The 14,563-nt window shown below is 38.3% G+C and overlaps 1 protein-coding gene across 1 annotated transcript in view; it reads right to left on the bottom strand.

Annotated features, from left to right (window-relative positions):
* Positions 1-14,563, bottom strand: part of LOC136291884 (cytosolic phospholipase A2 beta-like) — a 68,559-nt gene that overhangs the window by 15,346 nt on the left and 38,650 nt on the right. The window contains exons 11-21 of the mRNA XM_066186976.1: positions 9,368-9,440; positions 8,192-8,368; positions 7,412-7,548; positions 6,582-6,713; positions 5,355-5,413; positions 3,512-3,554; positions 2,269-2,332; positions 1,699-1,826; positions 1,466-1,576; positions 1,225-1,262; positions 189-324 (exon numbers count right to left, since the gene is read on the bottom strand). Coding sequence (XP_066043073.1) covers positions 189-324; positions 1,225-1,262; positions 1,466-1,576; positions 1,699-1,826; positions 2,269-2,332; positions 3,512-3,554; positions 5,355-5,413; positions 6,582-6,713; positions 7,412-7,548; positions 8,192-8,368; positions 9,368-9,440 — 1,098 coding nt within the window. The remainder of the gene's footprint in view (positions 1-188; positions 325-1,224; positions 1,263-1,465; positions 1,577-1,698; positions 1,827-2,268; positions 2,333-3,511; positions 3,555-5,354; positions 5,414-6,581; positions 6,714-7,411; positions 7,549-8,191; positions 8,369-9,367; positions 9,441-14,563) is intronic.

Genomic DNA, 14,563 nt, shown 5'->3' with positions numbered 1-14,563 from the left:
AGGGATTAATATTTAAGCTGAAATTTTACGTGAGTATGGGGTATGCCAAACTGAGAGTCTCTGCTCTGCTGCCATTCAAACCAATGGGCCTGTTACCAATATGCAAATATTACTAGAAATTTCAGGAGGAGTTTGCCAATCCTAACTCAATACACCCACACACCATGCTTGGATTCAAGTGCACAGACCTCATGTCCATGTAGATCTCTTTCCAGATGAAGAACCCTTTTCAGGGCACCAGCAACAACTCTCTTCCTCTTATGCAGGAACTCTTGCTCTCCTTGGCACAGATCATACCCTAAGCGCACATCTAGTTTTTCTTTGCTGAAACATAAATAAATCCAGAGGACTGGTGCTTAAAATGTATATGGATCTATTTTCAGCAACTGCAATCTAATGAATTCAAAAAAACTCCTGATTCCTTGTTCCAGTTGATAAAGAAATGTATATTTCATTTGCAAAGAAATCAACTTTGCTTCTACATGGTCTCTTTATTGTTTCAGCGTAAGATTTACTCTCAGCTAAGGATAATAAATATAAAAAACAAAGAAGGTCTTCCGTGACTTTCAGTAGCTTCGTAAGCTGAATCCTTTCTATTTCTGCTTCATATGATTTCTGAGGAAAGGATGACTTAAACCTAACAAAGTCTTTCATAAGCATTTGTACTGCAGATTTATACAGAAACTGTACAGTGAAAAAGATATTCAAATAATTTTTGTTTGTTTTTTATCTGACACATTCTTTTACAATGCAACATTTTGTCTTCCCCGATTTATATTTCTTTCTCTTGAGATCACAAGAGCCACAAGTGTGTTTTCTTAAGAGAACATTCTCTTTTCTTAAGAGAACATTCAGGTAATGCATGGACTCTGACGTTTTGTTATTTCAAATTCTCTTTTCCCTCTGCCTTCTTCTTATGCCCTTTATGAAGAAGCCCCCAGTCTTAATCTTTGGTTCTTTGATGCAAAGGACACTCAGTGACTAAAGTCCCTCACCATTTGAAACTCTCATAATTTTTTTACATCTTGGTGGGACTCCTTTGCCCTGAGGACATTTAGCTTTGAACTGTTGTGGTGATTCTTTAATGATGACTTAAGTATTGCTACATTTTGCCCCCAGTCTTGCATATTCCTTCTATCTAAAACAAAGGATAGTCTATTCTAGATTTCACAGTTCAAAGAGCAATAAAACTTTCAGAGAAAAAAAACAAACCAGATGTCTTACCAATCATTTAGTTGGAGGTACAACTGTAGTGGCACATTCTGTAAACAAAGAGACAAGAGCAGGAACATGAATGGTGGGAAAAAGAGTTTTCAATCCAGATTTTCAGTGCCTCCTGAAAAGTCCCACCGCTGCCACCCTGCAGACTTTTTGGTTGTTTTGGGGATTTTTAAAAAATATTAATATGTTAAATAATGAGGGTTATTCTACTCTTCTTTCCAGACATAAATTATGAAACACTTACGTGTCGTACAGGAAGGGTTACTTTCACTTTATGTCCAACAGGGAGAAATTTCAGTGGTATTGTTAAGGTGTCGCTTAAATTGCTGTTGTCATCTTCCTTATCAGAAACGTTCTATACAAAACAAAAAACATGGGTTGTATTCACAGAACAGAAACAACGTGGTTCTTTGTTGTTTTCATCACACTGGAAGTAAGCAAGCAGTATGAACAGTAGCACTGTGTAGTGCCTGTTACCTGCAGCCTGACTTTTAGAACTGGCTCCCAAGCCTTCACGCAGTGGAAGAAGAAAGTATCAGTGTCCTCAGTCGTCTTCTGTGTTCTCTCATGAGATGCAGGCACCGTAAGCACAAGATTTTTACCCTCTAGTAAAAACAGGCTTGTTTAGAGAACAATACTGCTGTTCAGGCAAAAGAGCTAACAAAGCTGGCAAACTTTCTGCTGGAGTAATTTTCTGTGGTAGCTCCTCTGTGAGCTACGCCACCAGCAAGTCTGCTACAGCACAGGACCTGGTACTGCTGCCTTTACCCCTACAGCTTGGAGTGCTCCCAGAGTCAGCACTCTCTCTTGCTTCTACCAGCAAAGTCTATTGTGTCCAAACTTGATAGCTCCAAGGAAAAGCCACAGAGATCAGTTCAGAGCAGTTCAGGGCATTGCATTTTATTATTTAGATCATATATCACTATCTATATATAATTTAGAACACTCTTAATTGTCTCTGTACTCTAAAATGCCTCCATCTAGATCTCAATGAATATAACAGGGTTGGTTTTTTCATGTCCTCAGTACACAGAGAAATTGCCATACCTTTCAAGTATTTCCTGCTTTCATTAATGTCCACATGCACTTCCAAGCAGCAAACCTCACGGGACTGTAAAAGGCAGGAATAGAAAAGGGTGAAGGAAGCAAATAACACATCTCCTGCAAATAATGAAACATCATGCAGACAACCACCACCTAAAATACAGAGCCAACTTTACTGGTCTCAGTGCTGGGAACAATCCAAGAGAAAATTCAGAGCTCATTATTCCAGGGCAGTAGCTCAAGTTGCACTGCTTCAGAGTGTTGATACAGTGGTGAACTGTCAGAGATTGTTAACATATTCAAATTATCCCAAAATAAGGAAACTCTGTACAACACACTGGTGCCCAAACATATATATCTAATAATTATTTAGGAAGGGTGAGGGAAAATATCTGATGATGAGTTTCTGTGTATTGTGGCAGTGATTAGTCTACAAAGCATCTTCTTATTGGCTCTGACGTAGGAAAATCATGGATTTATTCCACCCTACTCTCCACCTGAATTACTCCAGTTTACCTCATGCCAGGACAGTTTTTCAAGTCATTTCAGGAACAATGCATGCCAATCATTGCAACTCTTATGCCTCACACAGAAAACGAGGGGGGAAAGAATAGAATATGTGTTATTTTGCCTCAGGGGTATCAAGGGCTAGCATCTGGGAACCATGCACAGGCTTGGAGGAGTTGGCATGAAGCACTTGGTACTCCTTAGCTGCTGGGCCAGCCTGAGGAGACAGGTAATGTACCACATGCTGACTAACACCAAAACAGGGCTCTGTGTTTCAACAACTAAAATAACTCTTTATTAAAAACCTCATTTCCCAAAAAGCTGTTACATTAGATACCCTTCCAGTCATAAGCACACTGAATACCTACTATTTATTGTCTTCTACAGACTTTTTATAACCTTTGTTTTTCCTGCCAAGTGCCATGCTGTGTTACGAGAAACACAATCAGTTTTCACTTTGAACACCAATAAATAAGGGGTTTTGCAGGAGTAACAAACCACAGCTTGGCAACACATTGACATCTGCAACAGCTGAGGACTTCAAGAAATACAGCTTCTGGTTTTTTTTATGGACAGGGCAACAGTTGAGCTGTAACAAAAGGGCACTGTCTCATATCTCTGACTTTAAAATGCACACCATGCTCTTATCTATCATGGTAGTTTGTGTTCTCTTTATAAATTGGGGGGAAGAGGAGTGGATCAAAATGAAGCAGAAGATAAATTCTCATGTGAACCTTACCACTAAGACATCATTGGTAATGAGATGCTCTGGAGGGCCAGGACTGAAAAGACAAAAACAAATAACAAACAAAAAAAGCTGTGTGAATAGCTGGATTTTTGTGTGTTTTGTTTAGTTTTTTAAATAGCAATTATATGACCTTTCCTGCTTAAAACTGAATATAGGTAAGTTATCACAATTTGTTTTCTAAAAGGCAAAATATATGAACCTCTGCTAAGTATGTGAACCAAAATACAGCAGCCAAACAAAAAGAAAGACAGGAAAGCCCATAAAAATATTAATGTTTAAAACTATGTGCTAAGTTACAGCAGAACAAAGGCATATTGGTATATGTGGAATCATGTCCTGCTATTAACAAATGACCATATGACTAGGGGAAAGCAAAGACTACTATTAATGTGTTCTGCAAACGTTTATAAGGAAAGACATTTCTGACTAGTTCAAGTTATAATTTATGGCTGATCACAAATGAATGGCAAATAAGAATTAGCTCCCATTGAGCTATATGTATGACTTCAAAACACAGAGGTAAACAATAAAAAGTCTTTGTCCCAGATATTTTACCTTGTAAGACCTTGGTCTGTCACTGAATGGATATGGTTATTTAATAATATGAGTAATCTGTAGTCTACTAACAGCATCTTTCACTAAGGCAAATATTCCAACACCCCTGTGTTACACATATTCACAAATGCTTTCCTATATCTGAAAGGGCCATTGAAATTATGTAGTACATAACCTTTATATGTCCAGGGTATTCTACCAAACACCATTTCCAGGCTTAAAACTTCTATTTCAGCTGTAAAATGTATTTAAATAATTAGGTTTAATTTCCAAGGATGGACATTGCCCAAATGCCTCAAATGGTGAAATATGTTCCTCTTATTTCTAGTCTGAATCGAGTTTCCAAGCACCGCTTCTCCTTCTGACCTTTTATATATCTATCTGTGACTACAAACGCTTCCACATTTGCAGGAGATGATTACCATCATCATACATGATATCATCTCTTATAGTACCTCTCACAGGTAAATTAAATACATTTTCTTGAGTTTCACTGTGGGAGAAATTACCAAGAACACAAGTGATTTTTAATGAATTTACACATGTTTAAGAATAAGAAGTCTTATTACAGTTCCTTCTCCTGATCATGAAGTAAGTCAGTTTTCACTGGATTTTTTTTTCCTTTCTTTTTCTTTTTTTTTTTTTTTTTTTTTTGCTAATGCTAAACTCAAATATTCCAGATTGTGTAGTTTATGGGGTTTTCTTCAACCAAGCCTGTGACAGGATTTAAAAGACAGATGGAGTTTATCTTATGGGACTTGTTTTCCTCCAGACAATGCTGATTACAGCTGGGAGGGGGATGGTCTTATTTTCATTATTTGTTGATTGTATGTTTTTTTCAGTTTAACTAAGCTATTGCTTAATGGGTGACTTTTATAGTACTACCTACCTAACTCCATGTATACACTGTTATAATAATACAAGACAAGTTTTATGGTCTCTGAGAAATTCCACAATATTCTAGGCATTGCTCAATTAATATCAACAATTTGAAGAGCACTCACATTAAGTTTCACATGAATCTTGCGTAGAAGTTATCATTGTGACAATTTTATTACATTTCTAGGATCTAGATATACATGTTCAACAGCAGTTTAAGATTTGTATGAAATATACTGAAAGGTAGAATTAGCTAGAGAAATTAAAGGCTAAAAACAAAAGTTTGAAAATGTAATTTAGGTTCAGTGCTGGGACAAAGAGCTGGAAGAAGTTTCTCATCCTCTGAGGTATCATTACTCCCTGGTGGAGCGATACCTTTTAGCTTTGGAATTTTACTCACACTCTTTCCATCCAGAATTCCACTTCCAAACTTTCCCATTTCTTAGAGCACCTCTCTGTCTAAAAAGAAAATGGTAAAATAAATATAGATTAATGAAGGCTGCAAGAATTTGGCCGCACCGACACACCTAAAAAGCACTTCAAGGCCTGACATCTTTTCTGCTAATAATATCAATAAAAGTTTGTTGCTGTGTCTTTCCAAAGCTGAAATTGCAACAGAAACCACAGACTTGTGAAAGGCACATAAGATAATAATCTCCCATTGTGTGTAGAATTATACATATTTCCAAAGATACAATCAGAGAGGGAGAGCTTGATTGAAAAGGAAATACAATGGCTCTCTGCAAGATAATGCACATAGGGGAAAGGCATTGAAGCCCAGCAACAAATGTCACTAAGGCCAGAGACATTTCCACACACAAAACATTTGAATCACATTTGAACTGAATCCAGGACAGATGAATTAGGCAAGTGACTGAAGTGGTTATTGAATCATTGTATTTCCCAGTGACTCACCCACTGGCTGAGAAGTGTACAGCACCAGCCAGCAGGGTCACAAGGAAAATCCATGCTAACAGCTTTCAGCATGTGGGAAGTAGCCACTTTTATGGACTGTCTCATACCTGTAATGAGCGTGTAGCAACACCTCAGCAACAGCTCAGACAAGCCCAGGAGTTGTCACAGACTTAACCCAGCTTTGTCTACTGGGCAACTCTCTTTCATGGGCTCCTTAAAATACCAAAGATGTTAGCAGGACAGACGTTCCTTTACTATGGGCTAGAGAAATCTGAATCAACTAGAAGGAAACCCGGCATAATACCAACAGGGAAAAAATCAACCTGAAAGAATCATTTAATTCAAGTGATGAGTGAACTTTTTTCTGGTTTTTAATAAATAAGTTGCCATTTTAGAGGAAATTTCCCCTAAGCATGGCAAAAGTGGAATAAAGCCAAAAGGTAAGGAAGTCTTTATTTGGATTCAAAAAGATAAAAAATTATTATTTACAGATGCTTCCCGTTAAAATATGTTGCCCTCAGAGAGCAAATTCAAATTCATAAAAAGAGATTCATGAAATCACAAAAATACAGCACAATTATATCTGTTTTGATGAGGTATTGATAATGATATATAAGACTACCTGTTCATGAAGATCCAGACCCTATTTAACATGGAAGACAATGTGGATAATGAGGTCTCATTGAACTCTACCTGTGTTTTCAGTCCTTACCTCTGATTTCAAAGCAAATGTCTCCCGGATTGTCTCCCCAGGTCTGATTCTAGCAACATTAAAAAGAACTGTGAACTGCATGTCATCTTTGGTGAATGGATCTTCATCACACACTGCCAATTCTAAAATGTTCTGGTGGTAGAAAAAATAAATAAGAACACTTACTGAGCTTCTGTTAGACAGAACCAAAATATAGATATCTTTTTTTTTTTTTTTTTTTTTTTTTTTTTGCAACTGTTTCACTAGCAGAGCAGTGAGAATAAAGAAGCATGTCCTTTCCTTCAGGAGTCTGCTAATGTAGAATGTTCTTACACCCAGTCTTGGGAAACTTGTGAAATGGAAAACAACTACCTATAACAGTAGTTCCCACTCTCCTGAGAAAGAAAATATGCCAGTCCTCTGCACCCCACTGATAACCCACCCAAAGAACACAGCTTCTTCATTCCCGAAGTTCTCCAAATTCCACAATTTAGGAAAGGATTAAATTTGTTGTCTACACCACAGCAACTTCTCTACTCTTCCCTTAGAACCAGTGGAGGGAAAGCTCTTTTGAAGTTAGTCATGGCAAAATAGCGCGGAAGTATGCTACAGCAGTGCTTATTTCACTCGGGTGACAAAAAAGGGAGTCCAGACTAGCTTAGATACAGGCATTTACAACACCAACATCTATAAATTGCTGAGAAAAACACTACTTCTTATGTCTACTCTTCTGTGCAGACCAGTCTGTTAAAGCAAGCATTTTCTTAAGTTATTTAGCATGGTTGTTCAATATGGTGCCTACTAAGAATTCCCAGCTATTCAAATTGGTTAAAATTCTATTTTTTTACTACCTCAACGTCTCTCTGGATCCTGAAGTAGAAAGTCTCATTCCAGACAGGGTTGTCAGAATTCTTAATGGTTTTGGTCTGAAGCTTTCCAGGTGAAGCAGACGGCAGCCACAAGCGTACATAGCAGTCTGATGCAGTCACTGCAGCAGAGAAAAATTAAAAAAGCTGATGCTAGTGTTATAGATGAACAATAGGGCTAGGCCATAATCCTGGAGATTATTAAATATTGCTACTTTTTTTTTTCTAATTAGTAAAGAGATCACCATTTGGAAACAACTGAGGAAAACCATCTAATTCCTGAGTAACTACAAACTGCAAATGTACACATGCACACATAAAGTACACTAAGAGCCCTGTTTGCCATGTGAAGAGAAAGAGGAAAGTGGATTATGCCCACTGACCATTCCTCAGGCATAGTCCTTACAATTCCAGTCAATGATGTTAAAAAGTTAAACTGAAACTACAGCTGGTTCCACAAAGGGCTGTTAGGATGATTACAGGAAAGGAGAATGCATATTACAGCAAAGATCAGAGTCTGGCTTGCTCAGTTGAGTCACACAAGCATGCGGAGGGGACATAATGGCTGTCTAGAGGTGTTAGGCACTAGGCAAGATGATCTGTTGCAGCTGAAGGCCAGCGTGGGCCGAAGAACTGGAGGGCACAAGCAAGTCGGAAATCTTCGTTTCACTTCCATCCTTTATCTATTCCTTATGGTTAGTGTGGTCAGTGCCTCAAGCCATCCTTTGGGGAGAGCCAGGGTGGGGAGTGGGGAAGTGCATTTACTTTGTGAAGCTTGACAACGGTGTGAAAGGAAATCTCCAAGGTGATGTCTTTCAGAGCTGGAGTCAGGACTTGATGGAAGATTTCTACTGCAGCCCGAGATGCCTAAATACTTCAGACTGGTATCAAGCAGTGAATAACACTGCCCCGCAAGGTTTTGGCACGAAAGTGGAACTGTCCCTTCAATAGAGTAGATAGAAGAGATCATTGAAACTCAGAAATACAGGCCGTGTCACACTAACACCTTTCTAGTGTCCACCTCTGGATGGTGCTATGTGGCATTTGCCACTGGAGCACAGGAAGCCTTTGGCAGGGAGTTATTCAACCAACAGGGGATTCACTCCCGCTGGTCTCCCTCACATCCAGGCTCAGCCCTGCATGGCAAGGCACGGATGGTCTCAGCTGTAACTTGAGTGAATCACTGCAAAGTGCTACTTTTTTTTGCTGAGTAATTTTTCGCTAGAAGAATACACAGGCCAGAAGTTTCAAAACTGACAAAAGGCAGCTCACTGCCTCCGTCCTAACTGAGGAACTCATTGGAGACCTCTGCAAAAATGGCAGCTGAATGGCTGGTCCACAGCACACCTGGAGAAGGACATAGGAGGCTGTGAAGGGGAGATGATGAGTTAAAGACACTTGAACACAAAAGCACACAGAGAAGTCTGTGTTGCCTGCGTGTTCAGCATGGGCTTGGAACTGGATCTGCAGGGGTCCTCCTTAACCAAAACTATCAATCTAATTCATTGTGACTGGTCATCTGAGAACAACAAATGCCCTGAACGATAAAGTATTTTAGAAGGCTTGAAATTCTCTAATTTACCTTTGATTATTATGTATAATTGGTGTATTTCAATAAAAGGTCCCTAAACTCACAGCCTGTGTGGCAAAATTCCTGCCCAAGCAGATTCATATATTGAGGTGTCCTAATGAAGCCTACCTTCCTTTCTTGGCTCAGAAAATTAATCTGGGTGTCTTGGTTTTAACCAGTTCCCTGAAATGCCACTAGAGATGTCCTCCAATCTAATGATACCTGAGACATTTGATCTAATTATAGCCGTGGCATTAGTATTTCTACTGCTGTGCTTTATGTATGTTTCTTGCATACCCTGAGAACTTAAGAATATTGTTCACTGTGTAAACTCTGGAGGTGACTAAAAGCACAATCAAACCACAACTCACACAGGTCTCTTGACTTGATGTTCTTAGCTTGTATGATTCTTACAGAAAGCATGTGGAGGGGGCAAAACTTCATCTGCAGAGAAAACAAATGCAATGATTTGATCAGTTCAGAATACAAAAACAAGATGTATTTCGAATAGTACAGGGGCCAGTCTGCCCATGTCTGTTTGAAGTGAGGTGACCACCCTCAAATGGAAGTACACGCTGAGATGAAAACACAACGGCACACTGGGCTGTTTGCTAAGGAGTAAATGAAGACAAAGAGAGAAAACACAGGCTCAGACAATGGTAGGGAAAGCTTTCTTACTCACCCCAGAGGCACCTGTTTTCAGGCAACCTGATGCATGTATGGCCACAGTGATGGTTTTACTACCAACACACTCCAAGGGTCCTGTGCCACCCGTAGGGCAGAATGGAGCCTTTGGAAGGGGATATTAGGAATTTCAGCTTCCTGCCCAGGTCATAGCACAGCTGACCTATCTAGGCCAGGACATGGTACTTATCAAAATGCGCTATAAACTTCTGACTTTGCATCTGAACTAAGACTAAATTTCCATGATGCTTATAAGTAGGGCAAGCTCACCAAATGGCCCTGCTGACTTTGAGGGAACAGACCACAGGCCCAGCAGAGACCCTCCAGACAAAATAAAAGCTGCCCTGCTTTGCAGGAATGTTATCACAGAATTCCACATTATGTATCCTGAAAACACTTGATGGCAATGGAAGCCCTTCCCTTCCAGACAGATTTATTTCTATCACAGGCAGGCTATCATTTTAACACTATTTCAAGTTACTTGTTCCTAATTCCTAACAGTTAAGCTTTCCATGCTAAGCTGTTCAGAAAATACTTGCCATTTTCAAAAGATGTTCTGATAAGCATGAATGAACACATATAGAAATGTAACAATCTTAATAACAGAAGCAGGGAAAATCCTTAAATCATTTTGCAAATTAATACATTTAAATTTGCTTTTAATTTTCTAGTAGTGTGGGGGTTGTTGGTTGGTTGATTGGTTGGTTGGTTTTTTTGCATGCCATACTAGCATGGCTTGTCAGCAATATTAAGTAATAATAACATGTAGCTATTACAGTCCCACTACCACTAATAAATTGAAACTTAAAGCTTAAACTACCAACTGAAATATTATCTCTATTTGCCTGAACAGGGAATCTCATTACACTGCCACTACATAATTTGACAATTTTATTTTGAAAGTTAGCAACATGACTAATTTTCCTGACAAGGAGATTATTAACTCTGTAGATACAAACTGCTGGGAAAGGAGGAACCTCTCCACAGAGGGAGTCACTCACTACAGTTAATCTGAAATTCTTTTAAAATGAGGTGGAGACTATTGGACATGTTTATTTGAGATGAGAATAGCCTGAATTCAGTTTCATTCAGTCGTGTTTAAAGGTAAATTACGTTACATAAGATGGATAACATCTAAACTGTGAATTAGCATGTTCAAATAAAGACTTAATATTAAATTTTATTATGTCACTTAGAAATTACATACTTTTAAAATTCAGATTAATATTTAAGAGCAGCCTTGATCAGAGAAACCCTTGTTAAATCTATAAAATCACATTAGTCTGTCTCTTGGCTTGTATAAACATGCAAAGCAAATTTGTTCTTGTGTGACAAGAACTCTTTCTAATATGTCTTCCTCCAAATTTAAAACGGACATATTTAAAACTTTCTTAGTTTAAAGCATTGTGGACATTACAAGTTCCAGTTGCAACACTTCCATATTCTTCCAGTTGCCCGCTGAAAGAATTTGATTTAATTTTCCTGTACAAATAATTACTTAATGTAGAACTACCAGCTGGAACACTCACAAAGCATTCCAAGTGGTTTTCATTTACGTGAATTATTGGATTATTCAGACAATTACAGAGGTGACTAGTTTTAATATGTTAATTCTTTGTCATTTTGTAATCAACTTCTCCCTTGCTCAACAGAAGCCCAAACCATTCATGGAATCTGCCTTCACTGAAGAAACAGATGCTGACATAAAATTTGCTTTGAAACTTCTTGTGATGAAAATTTCCTAACTGCTTATAAAAATGGTGCATCTGCAGGTCATCTTCACAGAACTCTCAGATGTGACAGGTCATGTTTTCTTCCTCTGCCACTACAGCCAGTGTGCCTCACTCCTCCCCCCTTCCCCTTCCAACAGCAATCGCTTTCCTCAAACATGTCAACATTTGCCAAACAACAGAAACATCATCATCAAAGATGACTTTTCACTCCTCCTGATTCGGTGCAGCTTAGTTCTGGTATTGTTGCAGGATAAAAGGCAAACAGATTGAGATGGGAAACTGTGGCCGTAAGAAACCCTGAGGGCTCTGTAAATCCCTCAAAGGAGCCAGAAACCATCCCTCTCCCAAGACTGCAGTTACGCCAACCTGTGATAACCATTCAGAAGTGGGCTAATTCCCTTTTTCATCAGATAAATGCAGAACTAATTTTCTTCAACAACAGTTCAGAGCAGACCCCCAGGGTCTGATTTGATGGTCTAAAATAACATCTTTGGCTGAATGTGCTGGTACACCAGAATACCCTTCTATAAAAAATAATTACAGTTAGAGGTACCATTTGCTGTTTTTATAACATGAAAAGCAACATGTAACTTCACAATTAATGCAACTTGATGAACACAGACACCCTATCTAGACATCCCTTGACAGACTTGCAGCTGTATTGGTCTTGCTGGTTTTAGCTCATTTCCTTGGGAGAAACATGATTTCTTGTACAGGCATGCAGAGAGTAACAAAACTCCTCTATAAACATCTAGAGTCAAAGGCAGCTTTCCCAGAAGCACATCGTTCTATTTTTGCTGGGAAATTACTAGTGTTACGCTGAGGCCAACAACAGAGTGCAGGATTCAGCTACCTGTGTATTGCTGCTAAGCAGTAACACTCCAGGCCAACAAATAGTAGTTTCTCCAGAGTACCAAAGGGAAGGCTAAAACTTGGGGGGAAAAAAAAGAAACCAACAAATTTCTTTTCACTTGACAGTATTTAGCATTAAACTATATTTCTGTACTCTCAAATCAAGCTTTGAGAGAGTCATTTCTGTTTAAAATACAGAAGAATCAGCAATCAGGAGATAAAACTGGCATGTCAGAATTGCCACAGCTGTATCTAACCTTAACAGACTGAAAATTCACATCTGTTGTCAGAATCTCGTTGATTGTAATAATACACAGTCACTGACTTCCTTTCATAGGAATGTTGATCAGCTTTGGAAGGACACATAAATCTCTTGCTTACAGGCAGGCAGTCACTTAAAGTTTCATTCCAAAAAGACAACTCCAAGCATATAAAATCTCTTCAAAGCTCATAAATACTGAGGAGCCTACAAACCTGTGGATGGCAGTAAAAGAAGAAAAACCTACCAAGAGCTCATATGTTTGATTTCGGTCCTTATTGCCCATCCATGTTGCTACTAGAATGAGATCTCATGGCTACCTTCACTAGAAAGTCAGTATTCTAGGGAAGTTTCTGCAGCCTGGGAACCTCATCCAATATCTGTTCTCTTTTTCTGTTTGTTTGGGGGTTTTTTTGGGGTTTTTTTGGGTTTTTTTTTTTTTTGTTTTTTGGTTTGGTTTTTTTTTTTTTTTTGGGTTTTTTTTTTTTTTTTTGGTTTTTTTTTAATAAGTCCTTGGTTTGTTCAAGTTGGAAGGCTGATTACAATGTCAGTGTTTCACCCTCCCTGCACCAAGCTTAAGCAGCTCTCTGAGCAGAGTTATCACCATGGGATAACACCAAATTATATTAAGCTTTAGATGAAGATTTTGCTGACTTCTGAGATTTTGAAAACAGCTTTAGGATTTGTCACTCAGCTTTATACATTTGTTTCAGACATGAATAATTACTCTTTTTTTGTGGATTACTTCTTTCTCCAGCGGTATACTAGAAGCTGTACAATATCTTGCTTACAAGATCTCACACCAAATGTAATTACTTGGCATATTTTTACCATTATTTTATGTTAGATACTGAAGGTTTGGTCCAACTACAACCTGGCAATTTACCAAATTGAGATTAAATCTATAAATGAATAAACTATAAGAAAGCTTCATTACCAGCCTGGTTCTAAAGCACTCATTTCCACGTAGATCCTCTAACATCTAGTATGGGCTATTAGCCCTTCCATCAGTGAGAACACTGCTAGAAATTTGTCTTTCCAACCAGCTGCCTACTTTCATTAAAATTAAAGGGATGAAAAGTTCTAGTGGAAAAACTGACTGACTGAAGAAATATAGAAAACTATGAGAGTTTCATTTTGCTTGGAAATCACAGTTGTCCCAAATTTTATCATTGGAAATAGAATACTTTGGGAGGAAATCTAATTCACCTTACAAACATATACTGTAATTTCATGTAATCACAGATGGATTACTTCAAGAATCATTGTGGATTTGGGATCTATCTCCTGTTCATATATATCAGTCACCTCTTCACATGTATGAGTGGGTCCTTGGGGCTTTGTATTGACAAAATTTCTGAGTTTTTTACCAGATGAAAATTATTCCACGGTCTACAAAATATAACTTCTAAAGAGGGATTATTCTTGCTGGAGCAGAAGAAAAGATCTTGTTACAAGTATAAGAAGTTGTAAATTAATACAGACAATCACTTCTGTGTCAATTTGATAGCTTTCTTAAAGTGCAAAAAAAAATAACTTTAGGGAGATTAGGAGGTCTTCCTAGATAGTTTGAAGTATCCAAACATTTCCAAACATGTGGGTTTTTGATGTAAAAGAAAAAAAAACCTGCACAAAACCACTCTGAATCTTATATCCGTACCTATTTACCAACTTAGACATACTGAAACACACACTTGCCTGACACAACAGCAGAGCTACCTGCAATACTGAATTGATCTCTTTCCTTGGGAATAGAAGCCTTCTGACCTGAAACGATGCTTGCACTCAAACCTTTTGGCAGTGGTGCTCATTAACCAGAAGTCTGCCTGTACTCACGGAATAGCAGTTGCAGCATTGGGATGAAATGCAAGAACTTTGTCATTGAAACTTCCTAGATAAAATCTTCGATACCTGAGCTATCTACACATCTATCAGCTCCAGAACTGTCTTATTACGTACAACACTGATCTTTAAAACTTATAGATAATAGTCATATCTACAATAGAGCAATATGTTTGGATCGAATAGTAGATGGACCA

This window comes from Chamaea fasciata, unplaced genomic scaffold (assembly GCF_029207755.1).
Source record: "Chamaea fasciata isolate MVZ Bird 193981 ecotype frontalis unplaced genomic scaffold, bChaFas1.0.hap1 SCAF_7, whole genome shotgun sequence".
Taxonomy (NCBI): domain Eukaryota; kingdom Metazoa; phylum Chordata; class Aves; order Passeriformes; family Sylviidae; genus Chamaea; species Chamaea fasciata.
The sequence above is the reverse complement of the archived record's forward strand: the minus strand, read 5'-3'. Positions and strand labels throughout refer to the sequence as shown.